Source organism: Urocitellus parryii, chromosome 3, assembly GCF_045843805.1.
Source record: "Urocitellus parryii isolate mUroPar1 chromosome 3, mUroPar1.hap1, whole genome shotgun sequence".
Lineage (NCBI taxonomy): Eukaryota > Metazoa > Chordata > Mammalia > Rodentia > Sciuridae > Urocitellus > Urocitellus parryii.
Window position 1 is genome coordinate 117,495,147 of NC_135533.1, and position 18,601 is coordinate 117,513,747.

The 18,601-nt window shown below is 36.0% G+C and overlaps 1 protein-coding gene and 1 non-coding gene across 2 annotated transcripts in view; both read left to right on the forward strand.

Annotated features, from left to right (window-relative positions):
* The window catches only part of Depdc5 (DEP domain containing 5, GATOR1 subcomplex subunit), a 163,037-nt gene that overhangs the window by 16,802 nt on the left and 127,634 nt on the right, over positions 1 to 18,601 (forward strand). Inside the window, exons 8-12 of the mRNA XM_077796039.1 lie at positions 966 to 1,035; positions 8,547 to 8,625; positions 10,037 to 10,098; positions 17,600 to 17,669; positions 18,075 to 18,147. Of these exons, the coding sequence (XP_077652165.1) occupies positions 966 to 1,035; positions 8,547 to 8,625; positions 10,037 to 10,098; positions 17,600 to 17,669; positions 18,075 to 18,147 (354 nt within the window). The remainder of the gene's footprint in view (positions 1 to 965; positions 1,036 to 8,546; positions 8,626 to 10,036; positions 10,099 to 17,599; positions 17,670 to 18,074; positions 18,148 to 18,601) is intronic.
* On the forward strand, positions 10,611 to 10,682 carry Trnaa-agc (transfer RNA alanine (anticodon AGC)). The gene has a single exon. It is a non-coding gene; the product is annotated as a tRNA-Ala (tRNA).

Consider the following 18,601-nt stretch of genomic DNA (forward strand, 5'->3'; position numbering starts at 1 on the left):
TCAGCCCACATGCCCTTAAATTTTTTCAGAGGAAAAAAGCTGGAAAAATGTAATACTAAGTTGTCATTAAAATTTTTCAACATTGCCAGACTGTCTGTGGTACTGAGAATTGTATCTGGGATGCTCTACCACTGAGCTACATTTGCAGCCCCTTTTACTTATTTATTTAATTTATTTATTTTGGGATACTGTGATTGAACTCAGAGGTACTAGACCACTGAGCCACATCCCCAGCCCAATTTTGTATTTTATTTGTAGAGACAGGGTCTCACTGAATTGCTTAGCAATTCCCCTTTGCGAGGCTGGCTTTGAAATCATGGTCTTCTTGTCTCAGCCTACTGAGCCACTGGGAATACAGGTGTGTGCCACTGTGCCAATCCTCTCTTATTTTTTGAGACAGGGTCTTGGTAAATTGCCAAGACTGGCCTCAAATTTGTAATCCTCCTATTTTAGCCTTCCAAGTAGATGGAATTACAGGTGTGCACTATCTTGTCAAACAACTGCTTTTTAACTTTTTATGTGCCGGGATAATTCTGCCCAGATAATCTTGCATTTCAGAGGGTTATGGATTCCCTGGAGTTCTCTCTTCCTTAGAAGTATAAATTATCTGTGAACTCCCAGATTAAGAGCTCTTGTTTTTATGTATTCAATGCACTATGAAATTTTTTTTATGTTGAGTAATCTGTTCATGGAATTCTTTTTGTAAGTGTGTAATTAATCAAGTCATTTGGGTATAACTATTAGAGTAGAGCTAGCTATCTGAAGTTCCTATTTCTTCTTTATTTTATTTTATTTTATTTTTTAATTATCGGCGGACACAACATCTTTGTTGGTATGTGGTGCTGAGGATCGAACCCGGGCCGCACGCATGCCAGGCGAGCGCGCTACCGCTGAGCCACATCCCCAGCCCCCTATTTCTTCTTGATTTAAGACTTGTAATAATTTATGTTTGTCTTTCCTTTCAGGGCACAAGCTGGTGAGCTGTGGGTCAAGAATGAGAAGGTCATGTGTGGTTATATCAGTGAAGATACCAGGGTAAGATTTATAAAGTTTTTTTTTTTTTTTGGTTTTATTTCCTTGTAGTATTATGTCTTGGTCCTAAGATCAAAATAAAACAAAGAAAAAAAATTCATAATTGCTATTGGTTTGCCTTTATGGAATTAGAATCAGAGTGCTCTGCAACTCTGATGTTTACAGTTGTATCTTTGCAGGTTGGGGATTGATCTTTGTTTTTTTTTTTTTTTCTTTTTTAGTTGGACACAATTGCTTTTTTTTTTTTTTTTAAATTGATTTATTTTTTATGTGCTGCTGAGGATTGAATCCCGGGCTGTACATGTGCTAGGCCAGTGCTCGACTGCTGAGCCATAATCCCAGCCTGTGTCGTTTTATTCCAAATCAGCTTATTTAATGTTCAATATAGAGGTATGGTGTCTAGTCTGCAAGATTCTCTGTCCACTGATACATAGCAAAAGTGAAACTCATTGAAGATCATGTCGTAAACATGAAGAGAGACCTTTGCAAAGGAATCCTTTCTGGGTCTCTGCTGTGGTGGGAAGAATCCAAGTTGAACAGCTGTGAATATTACTCATGCTGGTCAAACTGTCTCAACTAGGTGTGATTTTGCTGCCTCAGGAGTCTTTTGGCAATGTCCAGATTTTTTTGGTTGTTATAACTGAGTTATTGTGCTATTGGCATCCAGTGAATATGCTGTTAAGAATGCTACATATATAGAACAGGCCTCCAAACAAAGAATTACCTGGCCCAAATGTCAGTAATGGGAACTGTCTTGTGCATTTTGGTATATTTAACAGCATCCCTGGCTTCTGCTCATGAGATACCAGTTTCATTCTCTGACCCCCGCTATAAATCATGACACCCAGATATGTTTCTGGATGGTACCAGATCCCCTGAAGGGCAAAATCACCCCTGGTTAAGAATCAGTGTCTTTGGGCTGGGGATGTGGCTCAAGTGGTAGCGCGCCATGCCTGGCATGCGTGCGGCCCGGGTTCGATCCTCAGCACCACATACCAACAAAGATGTTGTGTCCGCCGAGAACTAAAAATAAATATTAAAAAAAAAAAAAAAAAAAAGAATCAGTGTCTTTATAGACAGGTAGCTGCTATCTGAATTTCATTTTTATATTTTCTTGTCATTCATTTAGTGTTAATATGTATATATTTTACCTCAATAGTACATTATTTGTTTCACTTATTTTTGAAAATTTCTTTTGGCTGGGCGTGGTGATGCATGCCTGTAATCCCAGTGGCTCTTGGGCTAAGACAGGAGGATCTTGAGTTCAAAACCAGCCTCAGCAACTTAGTGAGGCACTAAGCAACTCAGTGAGACCCTGTCTCTAAATAAAATACAAAATGGGGCTGGGGATGTGGCTCAGTGGTTGAGTGCTCCTGAGTTCAATCCCCATTAACAACAACAACAACAACAACAACAACAAAAGAATTAATGAACTGTAGCTACAAGTAATAATATGAATAAATTTTAGCACACAATGTTAAGTGACAGATTTCCAAAAAAGATTATAGAGAGCCAAATATTCTTTTTATAAAATTTAAAATTCTAAATACTTATTTTTTATTTGTTCTTTTTAGTTATACATGAGAGTAGAGTCTATTTTGATATATTTGTTCAAGCATGGAATATATCTGATTTTAATTTGGATCCCAGTCTTGTGGATGATCAAGATGGAAAGGTCACTGGTTTTTTTAGGGAGACCCTGTCTTAAAAATGTTTTTTTTTTTTTTGCTTCGATTTTGTTGAACAAAAGCCCCAAAGCAACAGTAGCTATAATGCTTAAAGTGAACTATTTTATTTTTCTTTTCATGTAAGAGAACTCTGGTTACGTAATTCATAGTGGGCATGACAGTGTCACACTTTATTTGTGATCTATTAAGGGCTCCATCTATCTTCCTGCTCTGCCATCTTGAAATCATGGCTAGGACTTCCATGATCCAGCTCACGCTCCTGAAACCACATCCCATATTCTAGGCAGAATATTTTGGGGAGAGAAGACAAGAGATGGTTACTTTTCAACCAATTACACTTCTTTTAAGGATATAGTACATCTTACTAGGGCTCGGGGTTAGCATGCATAAGGTCCTGGGTTCAATTCCCAACAACAAAATAAATAAAACATAGCAAAACCCCACTTACATCTTACTGGCTAGAATTTAGTTGAATGTTGCTGCTAAGACTAGGAAGTTTAGTCTTTTGGTTTGGTCCCTTGCCTCCCAAAATAGAATCTGCTTTGGAAAATGGATGTTAAATAGTTGTTTAGTAGTCTCTTTAATGTCCATTGATGACATTTTATTTTATTATTTTTTTGTACTGGGGATTGAACCCAGAGGTACTTTACCACTGAGCCACATCCCCAGCCATTTTTAATTTTTATTTTCAGACAGGGTCTCCCTAAATTGCTGAGCCTGCCCTCAAACTTTCTATCCTGCCTCAGTATTCTGAGTTGCTGGGATTATAGGTATACACCATTATGTTTGGTTAGCACTGTAAAATTTTTTACTTTTTATTTTTATTTTTTTGGTGGTTCTGGGGATTGAACCCAGAGCCTTATGCATGCAAGGCAAGCACTCTACCAACTGAGCTATATCCCCAGCCCAGCATTGTAAAATTTTAAGTAATGAATGTCACAATACCTTCCTTCTTTACATTGAATGAGATATATATACATATATATGTGTATACACACACATACATATATATATATATATACACATATATGTATGTATGTATATATATTTGTGTGTGTGTGTGTGTGTGTATATATATATATACACACATATATATATATATATATATATATATATATATATAAATTTTTTTTTTTTTTTTGGTACCTTGGGGTTGAACTCAGGGGCATTTGACTTCTGAGCCACATTCCCAGTCCTATTTTATATTTTATTTAGAGATGGTCTCACTGAGTTGCTTAGCACCTTGCTTTTGCTGAGCTGGCCTTGAACTCAGGATCCTTCTGCCTCAGCCTGCCAAGCCACTGGGGTTACAGGCGTGCGCCAATATGCCTGGCTGCATTTTTTTTTTTTTTTTAATGCTGGGGATTGAATGCAGGAGTTTGCACATGCTAAGCACACATTCTAGCGCTGAGCTATACCATCTGTCAGCCCTCTTATTTTTTATTTTATTTTTTAAAATTTTTTTCTAGTAAATGGACACAATGCTTTTATTTTATTTTTATGTGGCATGGTGCCGGGGCTCGAACCCAGTGCCTCATATGTGCTAGGCAAGTGCTCTACCAGCTGAGCCACAACCCCAGCCAGCCCTCTTATTATTATTTTTTTCAATATTTTTTTCTAGTTGTTCTCTCACATTTTTTTTCTTTTTGAAAAGATGAATGTCATTTATTGGATGTGCAATTGGATGTCCAATCTTTTTTTTTGGTACCAGGGATTGAACTCAAGGATACTGAACCACTGAGCCACACCCCCAGCCTTATTTTGTCTTTTAGAGACAGAGTCTCACTGAGTTGCTAAGTGCCTTGCCATTGCTGAGGCTGGCTTTGAACTCACAATCCTCCTATCTTAGCCTCCCCAGCCGCTGGGATTATAGGTGTGTTCTACCTCGCCCGCTGTCATGGACTTTTATTTATTTATATGTGTTGCTGAGGATTAAACCCATTGCTTCACACATGCTAGGTAAGTGTTCTACCACTGAGCTGCAGCCCTAGCCCCAGACCGCTTATTTAAAGAAAAACTTTATTACCAGGTTACTTACCTGATTTTCCAACCCCAAAAAGATTAGAAGTAGGGCTAGGGTTGTGCTCAGAGGTAGAGCGTTTGCCTACTATGCATGAGGTACTGGGTTCAATCCTTAGCACCACATACAAATAAAATAAAGATATTGTGTCCACCTATAACTAAACAACTAATAAATATTAAAAAAAAAGATTAGAAGTGTTAAATTTAAAGGGAAAGGGAGTATTTATTTCTGCAACTTTTATTATGTTTATTTTTTGAGATGGGGTCTTGCTGTGTTATGCAGGTTGGCCTGGAATTCCTGGGCTCAAGTGATCCTCTCACCTCATATAGTCCTGATAGGAAAGTAAAATGGTGCAGCCACTGTGGAAAACAGCTTAATGGTTCTTCAAAAAGTTAAGCACAGTGAACTGTGTGTAGCTCAGTGGTAGAGCATTTGCCTAGCATCTATAAGCCTTGGGTTATATTTCCAAGGATACTGCATAGTTACTATATTACCCAGAAATTCTATTCCTAGGTATTTACCTGAGAGAACTGAAAAGCATATGTACCCACCAAAACTTGTACATGAATGTTTGCAACAGGATTATGTATAATAGCCCAAAAGTAGAAACTAGCCAGCTGTTCATCAGCTGATAAATGGAGAAACAAAAATGTGGTATTTCTACATAATTTTCAGCAATAAGAATGAAATTCTTGGGCTAGGGATGTGGCTCAAGCGGTAACGCGCTCGCCTGTCTTGTGCGGGGCGCTGGGTTCGATGCTCAGCACCATATAAAAATAAAAAAATAAAGATGTTGTGTCCATCGAAAACTAAAAAATAAATATTAAAAATTTTTTTTCTCGGGGCTGGGGATGTGGCTCAAGCGGTAGCGTGCTTGCCTGGCATTCGTGGGGCGCTGGGTTCGATCCTCAGCACCACATACAAATAAAAAATAAAGATGTTGTGTCCACTGAAAACTAAAAAAAAAAATAAAAATAAATATAAAAAAAAATTCTCTCTCTCTAAAAAAAATTTTTTTTTCTCTCTCTCAAAAAAAAAAAAGAATGAAATTCTTAATTTTCAGTGTATTGAGGGTCTCTCTCTGTGTGTGTGTTGGGGTGTTAATATGAGGTCCTTTTTCTTTTCTTTTGTTTTTTTTTTTTTTTTGGTACCAGGGATTGAACTCAGGGGGCACTTGGCCACTGAGTCACATCCCCAGCTCTGTTTTGTATTTTATTTAAAGACAAGGTCTCACTGAGTTGCTTAGCTCCTCAGCATTGTTGAGGCTGGGTTTGAACTCATGATTCTCCTGTCTCAGCCTCCTGAGGTGCCAGGATTATAGGCATGCACCAGTGTGCCCAGCTTTTTTTTTCCTTTTTTAAAATTTTTTTTAAAAGCTTTTTTTTTAAATAATTTTTTTTTGTAGTTTTAGATGGACAGAATGTCTTTAGTTTATTTGTTTATTTTTATGTGGTGCTAAGGATCAAACCCAGTGCCCCACACATGCTAGGCAAGTGCTCTGCGAGCTACACCACAGCCCTTAAATAAATGTTTTTGAGATGGGGGTCTCGATATGTTGCCTAGGCTGGCCTTGAATTCACAATCCTTTTGCCTCAGCCTCCTTAATAATTGGGATTACAAGTGTAACCCCTCATCTCTCCAGCTTGACATTCTTTTGGATTCATGCAACAAAGTGGATGAAGTTGGAAAACATTATGCTGAGTGAAAACAACCAGTCACAAAAGACCACATAGAGTATGATTCTATTGGTGTGAAATATTCACAATTATTAATGAAATGTCATCCAGAATAGGCAAGTTCATAGAGGGGAGATTGGGGAATAAGAGGTAATGGTTATGGGGTTTCTTTTTGGAGCGATGGAAATTCTCTGGAATTAATGGTGATATTTGTACAATGTTGTGAATATACTTGAAACTACTGAATTGCAGAAATCTATTTGTAAAAACCCAAACCTGTTTGGGGGTGTAGCTTGGTGATAGAGTGCTTGCCTAGCATGTACATGGCCTTGGGTTTGATCTCCGACACTGCAAAAATAAAAATCAAGAGAGGAAGGGACTTTTAGAAGCCTTTTGAATGAAATAATAACTATCACTTTACAGTTTCAAAGTGGAGAGCACATTAAAAAACAATTGTAGAATGCAGTACTGTGGTTGGAGTGTCTCCATCAAAATTCATGTTGAAGAAATTTTTTTTTTTTTTTTGTGGAGGTACTAAGGATTGCTAAATTGTTGGGGGTTATGTTAATTGCTGAGGCTGGCCTTGAATTTGTACTTTCCCTGTCTTAGCAAAACAAACAAACAAACAAAAACTTTGATTATCAGAGCCTTAAATGTTTATTATAAAAAATTTAGATAATATATATTTCTATTTCTTTTTCTGAAGTATGTCATAATTTAAAAAAATAAATAGGTCTCAGGATAAAGCTCACTGTTTGCTTAGCATGTGTGAGGCACTGGGTTTGATTCCTAGTACTGCAAAAAACAAAACAAAACAAGCAAAACCCAAAGGAACAAAATTCCTCATACCAATCAATACCAGAGATGATCAAAGTTGACATTTTGGAAGGTATATTTCCTCTTTGTCTTTGTGTTCTGTGTGTTAGAGAAGGAGAATGAACTTATCAAATGCCTGTTATGTCCCAGGGAGTATAGAAAGCCCCAAGAGTATGATCTTTAAACATGCTTCTGTCTTTAAGAAGCAGGTCTCTAAATGAACTAACTAAAGGAGTGTCACAGATTTATATTCTGCTTTCATATCAAGCCTCTTCAGTACCTCATGGAGGAGGAAAGAACTGGGCAAAGATCCTATGGTAAAACACATGTGGCCAGAATGCCACTTATGCTTTTCCGTGAGGCAGTCTGGGCAAAGAGGAAGTTTGAATTATAATTTATTAGACTGGCAAATGATTTCATTTTCATTTGGTATATTTTTGCCCGAGTTCTGTTTCCATAATGAGCTTTCTGTGACTTGCCCAGGTGGATTCTCTGCCCTTTCTGCTTCATTTCTTGTGTGAATGAATCTTCATGGATTGTTTGTACATATTGCAATATTTTTCACATTGACATCATGTGCTATAAACTCCAAGAGGGCAGGGACTAAATCTTATTACTTCCAATAATACAAGGACCAGAGTATGAGCTGAGTAATTGTTTAAATGAAAGAAAGAAAAGAAACATGCTTTTTAAAAGACAGTATTGAGCTGGGTGTGGTGGTGCATACCTATAATCCCAATGGCTGGGGAGGCTGTAGCAGGAGGATTGGAAGTTCAAAACCAGCCTCAGCAACTTAGTGAGGCCCTAAGCAACTCGGTGAGACCTTGTCTTCTAAATTAAATATAAAAAAGGGCTAGGGATGTGGCTTAGTGATTAAGTGCCTGGGGTTCAATCCCCACATACAAAAAAAAAAAAAAAGTGTTAAAACACATAAAATTTACAAAAGGAAACCACCATGCCCAGCAATAGGAAACACTGAATGTGTAGTTCAGTGTGTAAAGTTTATTTACACTGTTGTAAAACAGATCTTCAGGAACTACTTCATTTTGCAACACCAAAATCATAACATCATTGTTTTTTTTTTTTTTTTTTGGTAGTACTGGGGATTGAACCTATGGTGCTTTACCACTGAGCTACATCACCAGTCCTTTTCTATATTTTATTTTGAGACAGGGTCTTGCTGAGTTGTTGGCCTTAAACTTGGAATCCTGCCTCAGCCTCCTGAGTTGCTGGGATTACAGGCGTGGGCCACTGTGCCTGACTGCATTATTATTTTCTAATGCAATTATGTTTTTTCTCCTCCTGTTTCAGGTGGTGTTCCGTTCTACGTCGGCTATGGTTTACATATTTATTCAGATGAGCTGTGAAATGTGGCATTTTGATATTTATGGTAATGTTCTCTAAGTGCTGATTGTAACTGCCACTAGGTAGAGTTTTCTGGTTTTCTCTAAGTTGCAATCATTTTACCGTAAACTCTTGACACTCTTTGAAGATGTGCCTTGATGCTAAGGTAGATAGACGGACTATATGTATAGAGATAAATTTTATGTATGTATGAAGTTGAGAAATAAATTTATATATATATATACACACACACACACATATTCACACACATAATATATACATATACACACATGTATCTATAGTCTTTATATTTATGCATAAATATATAAAGTTGGTATATAAAGGTTATATTTTTGTATGTTTGTATATATATATGTGCACCACCACATCCAGCCAGACCTTGATCTTTAAGTATATAGTGAAAAGTTAGAGTGCCAGGTGCAGTGGCACATGCCTGTAATCCCAATGTCTTGAGAGGCTGAGGCAGGAGAATTGCAAGTTCAAAGCCAAGCTCAGCAAAACGAAGCATTAAGCAACTAAGTGAGATTCTGTCTCTAAATAAAATACAAAATAGGGGTGGGGATGTGGCTCAGTGGTTGAGTGCCCCTGAATTCAATGCCAAGTACCCCCGCACCCCCCAAAAAAAGTTACAGAGTGACAACTCTGGTTAGCAACAGATACAACAGATACCTTCTTTGATATTTTACATTTCTTTTTCTAGCACTTACAGAAATAACCAAATTTATTTTATTATATTAGAATTAGGACATAACGAGAACAATGAAAATGCTAGATGCTATGTCCAACATATTAGCCTTATGGTACATGATATTCAAATTTGTGTTTAGCAAAATTACACATTAATGTTTGCTGTGAGTTGACAAGGTCACTTATGCATAGCAAGAACTACAGATGATAATTTGTGAATTCCCAGGGTCTATCAATTCATTTATTTGCTAATACACTTTAAATATCACTATGAGCATAATCATATTTGGAGGTTAGGTTGTTCTCATTTTGAGATATACTGTATTTATCAATAATCTGGGTTTTTTTCTTTTTTAACTATTTTTTTTGTAGTTGTAGATGGACTAAATGCCTTTATTTTATTTGTTTATTTTTATGTGGTGCTGAGGATCGAACCCAGTGCCTCATGCATGCTAGGCAAGCGCTCTATCACTGAGCTACAGCCCCAGCCCCAATAATCTAGGCTTTTTTTCCAAGCTAACATTTTACCTTGAAGCCATGGCCTACAACTAAGGGAAACAGATATTAAATTTGGCTTGATAGAAAGTCTAGGATGAAACAAATCTCCTTGTACTTTTGACTTTTATGATCTTGTTTTAAGGTCTAGCAGAGTCTACCATTTTCTCTTTGGTCTCATTTCTTTTATTTTTTAGAGAAGAATGAAAGCAAGAAATAAGGTTAGTTCTCATATTCTTACTATTTCTTTTCAGGGGATCTGTATTTTGAGAAAGCTGTGAATGGTTTCCTTGCTGATCTATTTACCAAGTGGAAGGTATGTTTCTTCTTCTAAACTAAGTCTCATTGGATAAATATTGGTCAATGCAGATTTTTTTTTTTTTTTAAATTAGAGCATTACAGTTATAGTAGTTGGGTTCATTACATGCTAGGGATTTGATTTCAATCCCTATTTCCTGCCTGCTTTTTCCTCCCCTCTTTCCTCCCCATATTCTCCTTCCTGTGCTCTACTGGTCTTCTTTTTGCTCCTTTATTTATTTTTCATTGGTACTTTCTACTTATACAGAAAGTTGAAATTCCTTCTGGTACATTTATGTATTCATATAACATGATTTTGTTTAATTAATTCCATATTTCTTCCCCTTTTCCATCCTTCTTCCCTCCCTTTTGTTCTTCTTTGTTCTACTGATCTTTCCTATTATTTGTGATATCTAATCCCCTGCACCACTCCCCCACTGCTTTCTTTCCCTTATTTGATCTATCTTCCATATATGAGAAAAGACATTTGACTCTTGATTTTCTGCTGGCTTATATCACTTAGCACTGGCTGGGGATGTGGCTCAGTGGTAGAGTGCTTGCCTAGCATGTATGAGGCCCTGGGTTCAATCCTCAGCACCACCAAAAATACACAAAAAAGCAATTCATATATCACTTTTTATCACTTAGTGTGATATTCTTCATTGCCATGTATTTGCTGGCAGATGCCATTATTTCATCCTTCTTTATGGCTGAGTAAAACTCTATTGTATATATATATGTGATGGGCATCTGGGCCGATTCCATAATTATGCTGCTATAAACATTGAAGTGGCTATATGACTATAGTATGCTGACCCCTAAAGCTCAGGAAATAAAACCATCTCAATAAGTGAGATGCCATCAAATTAAAGCTTCTGCAGAGCAAAGGAAATGATTAAGAGTGTGAAGAGAGGGCCAACAGAATACAAAAATAATCTTTGCCAGCTACTCCTCTGACAGGGATTAATATTTAGAATTAATAAACAACTCAAAAAACCCAATGCCAAAAGAATAACTCAGTCGATAAATGGGCAAAAGAACTAACCAGAAGTTTCTCAAAAGAAAAACAAATGACCAATAAATATATGAAAAAAATGGTTAGCACCTCTAGCAATCAGGGAAATGCAAGTCAAAACTATTCTAAGATTTTATCTCACTCTAATTAGGATGGCAATTATCAAGAACACCAATAGTAATAAATACTGGTGATGATGTGGGTGAAAAGGTACACAGATACATTGTTGGTGGACTGCAATTTAGTACAACCACTTTGGAAATCCATGAGAGATTCTTCAAAAAAATAAGAATGGAATCACCATATAACCCACTTCTTGGCATTTACAAAGATCAAAAAATCAATGCAGATTTTTAAAATGGATTGTTTCTATTAAGTTGCTTTAAATTAAGCTATGTTACCTAAAACTTCAACTCTAAACTAAGTATCATTTCAATATGGTAAAGAGTATTTATGAAACCCATAGCTGATATCATACTCAAGTTTGAAAGACTGAAAACTTTAACTTAGAATCAGGAATAAGGGTGCTTGTTTTTGCCGCTGGTATTCAACATTGTTCTAGGAGTTCTAGGCAGAGCAACTAGGCAACAAAAGAAATAAAAGATATTCAAATAATACAATCAATCAACAAATATTTGAAAAAATGCTCATCATCTCTAGCAATCAGAGAAATGCAAATCAAAACCACTCTAAGATATCATCTCACTCCAGTCAGAATGGCAGCTATTATGAAGCCAAACAACAATAAGTGTTGGCGAGGACACTCATACATGGCTGGTGGGACTGAACATTGGTGCAGCCAATATGGAAAGCAGTATGGAGATTCCTTGGAAAACTGGGTATGGAACCACTATTTGACCCAGCTATTCCTCTCCCCAGACTATACCCAAAGGACTTAAAAACAGCATACTGTTTTTAATGTTTATAGCAGCACAGTTTACAATAGCTAAACTGTGGCGCCAACCTAGATGTCTTTCAGTGGATGAATGGATAAAAAAAAATGTGGCATATACACAATGGAATTTTACTCAGCATTAAAAAAGAACAAAACCATGGCATTTGCAGGTAAATGGATGGTTTTGGAGAAGATAATGCTAAGTGAAGTCAGCCAATCCCCCAAAAACAAATACCAAATGTTTTCTCTGATATAAGGAGGTTGACTCATAGTGGGGTAGGGAGGGAGAGCATGGGAGGAATAGATGAATTCTAGATAGGGAAGAGGGGTGGGAGAAAAAGGGAGGGGGCAGGGAATTAGCAAGGATGGTGGAATGTGATGGACATCCTTATACAAAGTACATGTATAAAGATTTAGGTGTGTGTTGGGGCTGGGGATGTGGCTCAAGCGGTAGCACGCTCTCCTGGTGTGCGTGCGGCCCAGGTTCCATCCTCAGCACCACATACAAACAAAGATGTTGTGTCTGCCAAAACTAAAAAAGATAAATATTAAAATTCCCTCTCTGTCTGTCTCTCTCTCTCTCTAAAAAAAAAAAAAAAAAAAAAAAAGATTTAGGTGTCAATATACTTTATACACAAACAGATACAAAAATTGTGATATATATGTGTATTAAGAATTGTAATGCAAAAAAAAAAGCGTTACTTTAGGTAGATGGAAGTGAAAGGAGGGGAAGGCAGGGGATTTGGGGATAAGAAAGATAGTAGAATGAAACAGACATTATTACTTTATGTATATATGTAACTGTAGGACCAATGTGATTCTATAATATGTATACTCAGAAAAATGAGAAATTATATCACATCTATGTATGATATATCAAAGTATATAAGTGCATTCTACTGTCATATATAACTAATTAAAACAAATAAAAAATTAAAAAAAAGATATCCAAATAGGAAAAGAAGTAAAACTTATTTTTGTTTTCCAATAACATGATCCTATATGTAGAAAATCCTAAAAATCCATCTACAAAAAATTTATTAGTGCTAAATCAAGTAGAGTTTCTGGATATAAAATCTTCACAGAAAATTGATATTTGTATACCATCAAAGAACAACCAAAAAAGGAAATTAGAGATAGCATTTACAATAACATCAGAAGGAATAAAATACTTCAGGAAATAATTTATCCAAGGACTGGCAGGACTTGTATACTAAAATCTATGAAACCTTACTGAAAGAAATTAATAAAGACCCAAATAAAAAGAAAGAGAGCTTGTATTCACAGATTGAAATACTTGATGTTGTTAAAATGACTATACTACTCAAAGCAATCTACAGTTCAGTACCTTTTTGCAGAAATGGAAAGGTTGATTCTTTTTTTTTTTTTTAAGAGAGAGTGAGAGAGGAGAGAGAGAGAGAGAGAGAGAGAGAGAGAGAGAGAGAATTTTTTAATATTTATTTTTTTTTAGTTCTCGGCGGACACAACATCTTTGTTTGTATGTGGTGCTGAGGATCGAACCTGGGCCGCACGCATGCCAGGCGAGCGCGCTACTGCTTGAGCCACATCCCCAGCCCTGGAAAGGTTGATTCTAAGTTCATGTGGAATTTCAAGAAATCCTGAACAGCCAGAAACAGTCTTGTAAAGGAGAAAAAATTTGGAGGATTCAAATTTAACTAATTTTAAAACTTACTACAAAGCTACAGTCATTACAACAGTGATACTAGAATAAAGATACACATATAGATCAGTAGAATAGAATTAAAAGTCCAGAAATCTATGGTAGTTGATTTTGGATAAGGGTTTTAAGTTCATATAGTTGGGGAAAGAACAATATCTTCAACAAGTGGTCTGGGACAACTGTATATCCATATGGAAAAGAATGAATTTGGATCCTTATCTCAATCAAATATAAAGATTAACCAAAATTAAAGACCTAAATATAAGAGCTAAAACCTTGAAACTCTTAAAAAAACACTTAAGGGAAATCTTTATGATCTTGGATTTGGCAGGGCTTCTTAGATGTCAGCAAAAGTACAACAAACTGAAGAAGAAATAAATAAATTAAACTTTGAAAATATGGGCTAGGGTTGTGGCTCAGTGATAGAGCGCTTGCCTAGCTATTGTGAGGCACTGGGTTTGATCCCCAGCACCACATAAAAAAATTAAATAAACAAAGGTATTGTGTCCATCTTCAACTAAAAATATTTTTTAAAAAATGAAAGTTCAACAGAGTTGTAGTTGTAGTTCAGTGGTTGAGCATGTGCTTAGCATGTACAAGGTCCTCTGGTTTCAATTTACATACACACACACACGCAGACACACTGAAAACTTTGTGCCTCAAAGGACACTAGCAAGAAAGTGAAAATAGCATTGAGAAAATATCAGCAACTTTTAGAACTCAAGAAGTCACACTAATTAATAAATGGACAAAGGACTTGAATATATATTTCTCCGAAGAACATATACAAATGGATAAGTATGTAAAAAGGTGTCCAAGTATTAGTCATTAGGAAAATACAAGCTAATACCACAGTGAAATACCACTTCACATTTGCTAAGACAACTAATTATACATACATACATATATGTGCATGTGGGTGTGTGATGCTAGGACTTAACCCAGGACCTCATATATGCTCTACCATTGAATCACATTCCCAGGCTCTAGGAATACTTTTTTTTTTTTTTTTTTGGTACCAGGGATTGAACTCAGCGACACCCAACCTCTGAGCCACATCCCCAGCACTATTTTGTATCTAATAATACTTTTTTATAAAATGAACTATGTATAATAAGTATTAGAGAGAATATGGAGAATTTGAAACTCTTATATATTGTGGCTGGGAATGTAAAATGGTATGGCCACTATGGAAAATAAGTTGTTATTTCCTTAATAAATTAAATGGAATTTCTGTGTGACCCAGCAGTTCCATATTTGGGAGTCTATAATCATTCCTCATTATCCATAGAGTTCCAGGTCCTCCTGTGGATACCAAAATCTTTGGAATGGATGCTCAAGTTCCTTATATAAAATGGTGTAACTTTTGCATAAAATCTATGTGTCTTTCCATATACTTTAAATAATCTTTAGATTATTTACAATACGTAATATAAGGTAACCACTGTGCAAATAATTGCTGTGTTGTATTCTTTAGGAAATAATGGGAAGAAAAAAGTTTGTACATATTCAGTATGATGAAATTTTTTTCTTGAGTATGTTTGATCTATGGTTGGTTATTTGTGGAGAGTGGATCCATTCATATGGAGGGCAAGTTATACTTGATAGAATTGAAAACATATTCACACAAAAACTCATATGTGCATATTCTTTTTTTGTGTGTGCTGGGGATTGAACCTAGGGCTTCATACATGCTAGGCAAGTTACTCTACCACTGAACTATACTTCCATCCCACATGCATATCCCTAACAACATTATTCATAATAGATAACAAGTGGAAACAACACAAATATCTGTAAGCTAATGAATGAATAAATAAAATCAGGAATATCCATACAATATAGTATGTTCAGCTGCAAAAAGGAATGAAGTACTAATATATGCTATGACATGGATGATTTTTTTTTTTTTTGGTACCCAGGGGTGCTTAACCACTGAGCCATGTTCCCATATCTTTTAAATATTTTATTTAGATATAGTCTTGCTCAGTTGCTTAGGGCCTTGCTAAGTTGCTGTGGCTGACCTTGAACTAATGAGCCTCCTGCCTCAGTCTCTTGGGTTGCTGGGATTATAGGCATGTGCCACCAAGATGAATCTTGAAAACATGCTAAATGGGAAAATCTAAACAAATGACCATTTCATTTGCCTGAAATGTCCAGAATAAACAAATATATAGAGGTGAATAGTAGATTTGTGGTTGCAATGGACTGAGGGTGGAGTGACTATGACATGGGATTTCCTTTTGGGGTGATGAAAATGTTCTGGAACTATGTAGTAGTGATGGTTGCACAACACTGTAAATGTAGTAAATGACACTAATAGTACATTTATGTTACATTTATTTTACCACAATTTTTAAAAACCTACAAATTAGCTGACCTTTATTTCACATGGAAACATCATCCTGATCAAAAAAGTATTTCAGGTCATATTATGTAGTGGAAAAGAACATAAAGTTATTCCCCCCCCCCAGCCCTTTTTTTAAAAAATATGTTTTGATACAGGGTCTTGCTGAGTTGCTTAGGACCTCATTAAATTGCTAAGGCTGGCCTTGAACTTTCGATCCTCCTGCTTCAGCCTCCTGAATTGCTGGAATTATAGGCATGTGCCATCAGCCTGATTAGCTTTTTGATGTTGGAGAATTATTCAGTCTCTCTCAGCATCACTTTCCTTTTCTGCAAAATGGAAAGAAAAGTAATCCCTCTTTTTCCATCACATGAGTCAAGAAACTCTTCTGCCCACTCTAGTGCATTGTGACCTATTTTCTGTGAACCTCTTATATCAAAATTTGACAAGAATGTTGACTTTGGAGCATTTGGAGTTCAGTAACTTAGTGGGTAGTTAATGAAGGTCTGTTCTTTTCTAGTCCTCCGTTCTTGGTACTGTGACTTGTATTTAGGAATTTCTGTACACTTGAGATACAGCCATGGAAGAACATATAGTGGTATATAGTGCATTAAGTTGTATGCCTATATGGTGAATACTGAATTATATGATTAGAAAGTATTGTTGGGATAGAGATGGGGTTGGAAGAACTGAAACTGAGCTTACTAACTTATTACAAGTAGCCACATTTCACATCCGTCTGTAAACACCCTTCTTTTAGGATGTTATCTCCAGACTCCATGGAAATATTTATTCTCAGTAGCTCTCACTCCCCATCTAAAAGATAATTTATGCCCTTGGCTTATACCTCCATTTCTCCGGCAGCCCCTATTCCTCATGCTACAATGGTGATTAGATATGGAAGTATTTTTGATCTTGAATCCAATACATTGAGTGCTATTCTTCTTCCCTAGATTGAAGTCTGAGGAAATAAAAAAAAAAAAAAAAACCCACAAAAAATACACTACTGTAAAACAAGTGCAAACATCTTGAGTTTTAAATACTGGAATGACTGATTTCATGCTAAATTAAGAGTTGGAAGATAGGAACATTTGCATATTGGTGATTTGCGGGTTTTCAAGCACTTTGTACATTCCTGGGGCTTTGGGTAACTTGCGCAAGGTCATGTGTGGTAAGTTTCAGAGCCAGGACTTGATCAGTCTTCTGACTCTCAGTAGTGCTCTGTCCTATATGCTTTCTTTTTTTTTTTTTTTTTTTTTTTAAAGAGAGAGTGAGAGAGGAGAGAGAGAGAGATAGAATTTTTTTTTTAATATTTATTTTTTAGTTCTCGGCAGACACAACATCTTTGTTGGTATGTGGTGCTGAGGATCGAACCCGGGCCGCACGCATGCCAGGCGAGCGCACTACCGCTGAGCCACATCTCCAGCCCTCCTATATGCTTTCTACAATTATATGACGTCATTACTCAATTCTGTGCGCTATTGCTGAATCTCCTAAAATAGAATATTGTGTACATGCAGGCCGCTATATTGTGAAGTAAATGAAATAAACTTGAGTCCTTTTATTCTCTACTTATGCTTAGGAGAAGAACTGCAGTCATGAAGTGACAGTGGTTCTGTTTTCTAGAACTTTCTATGATGCAAAATCTATTGGTGAGTAATTTTTTTTCTTTTTTAGTTTTTGTTATTTATTTGAGAGTAAAATCTATGTTGCATAACTCAAACTCCTGGGCTCATTGGTTCCTTTTGCCTCAGCCTCCTGAGTAATAATTGGGAATCCGGGTGCACATCACCTTGCTTGGTTATCTACATTTATCCCCAGCTACTCTTTTCATCTTCTTTGTATGAGAACAGGGTAAAATAGAAAATAAAATAGCATAGTATATCAGTGTATGTAAGAAGTCTGTGGATTGTGATTCATCATAAAATGAACGTAATAGATACACAATTATCTTCATATTTTTGTTATACAAATCTTCAACCCAGAAGAGGAAGCTTACAAAGCTGTGAATTTATTTTTTTCAATATGCTCTAAATACTATATTGGCTCTTTTTCAGATGAATTTCCTGAAATAAATCAAGCCTCAATTCGACAGGATCACAAAGGGCGATTCTATGAAGACTTTTACAAGTATGTTCGGGTACTTCACTATGTATGTATTGGTTGGTTGATTAATTGATTCTTTTCTAACTTAAAATAATTAAATTAATTAACCTTTTTATTTTGAAATAATTTTACATTTACAAAGAGATTGTTGATAGTACACTATAAAGAGTTCCTTTATAATGTTAAAACTTTCTTTTGATGTTAACCAATTTTCATAACCAAGTAACATTTGCTAAAATTAGGAGATTAGCATTGGGTCACTAGCATTAACAAAATTTCAGAATTTTCAGATTTCACAACTTATACCATTCATGTACTTTTTGTTGTTCTAGGATCTAATCTAGCATACTGTTTGTATTTAAACCTTCCATACTTTTTTTCCTAGTACTTTTATTAAGTTTGATATGTGTTGATTTATGTACACATTTTTAAACCTTCCAAACTTGTTGTTCTGAAAAATGGTAACATGCAGAAAAAA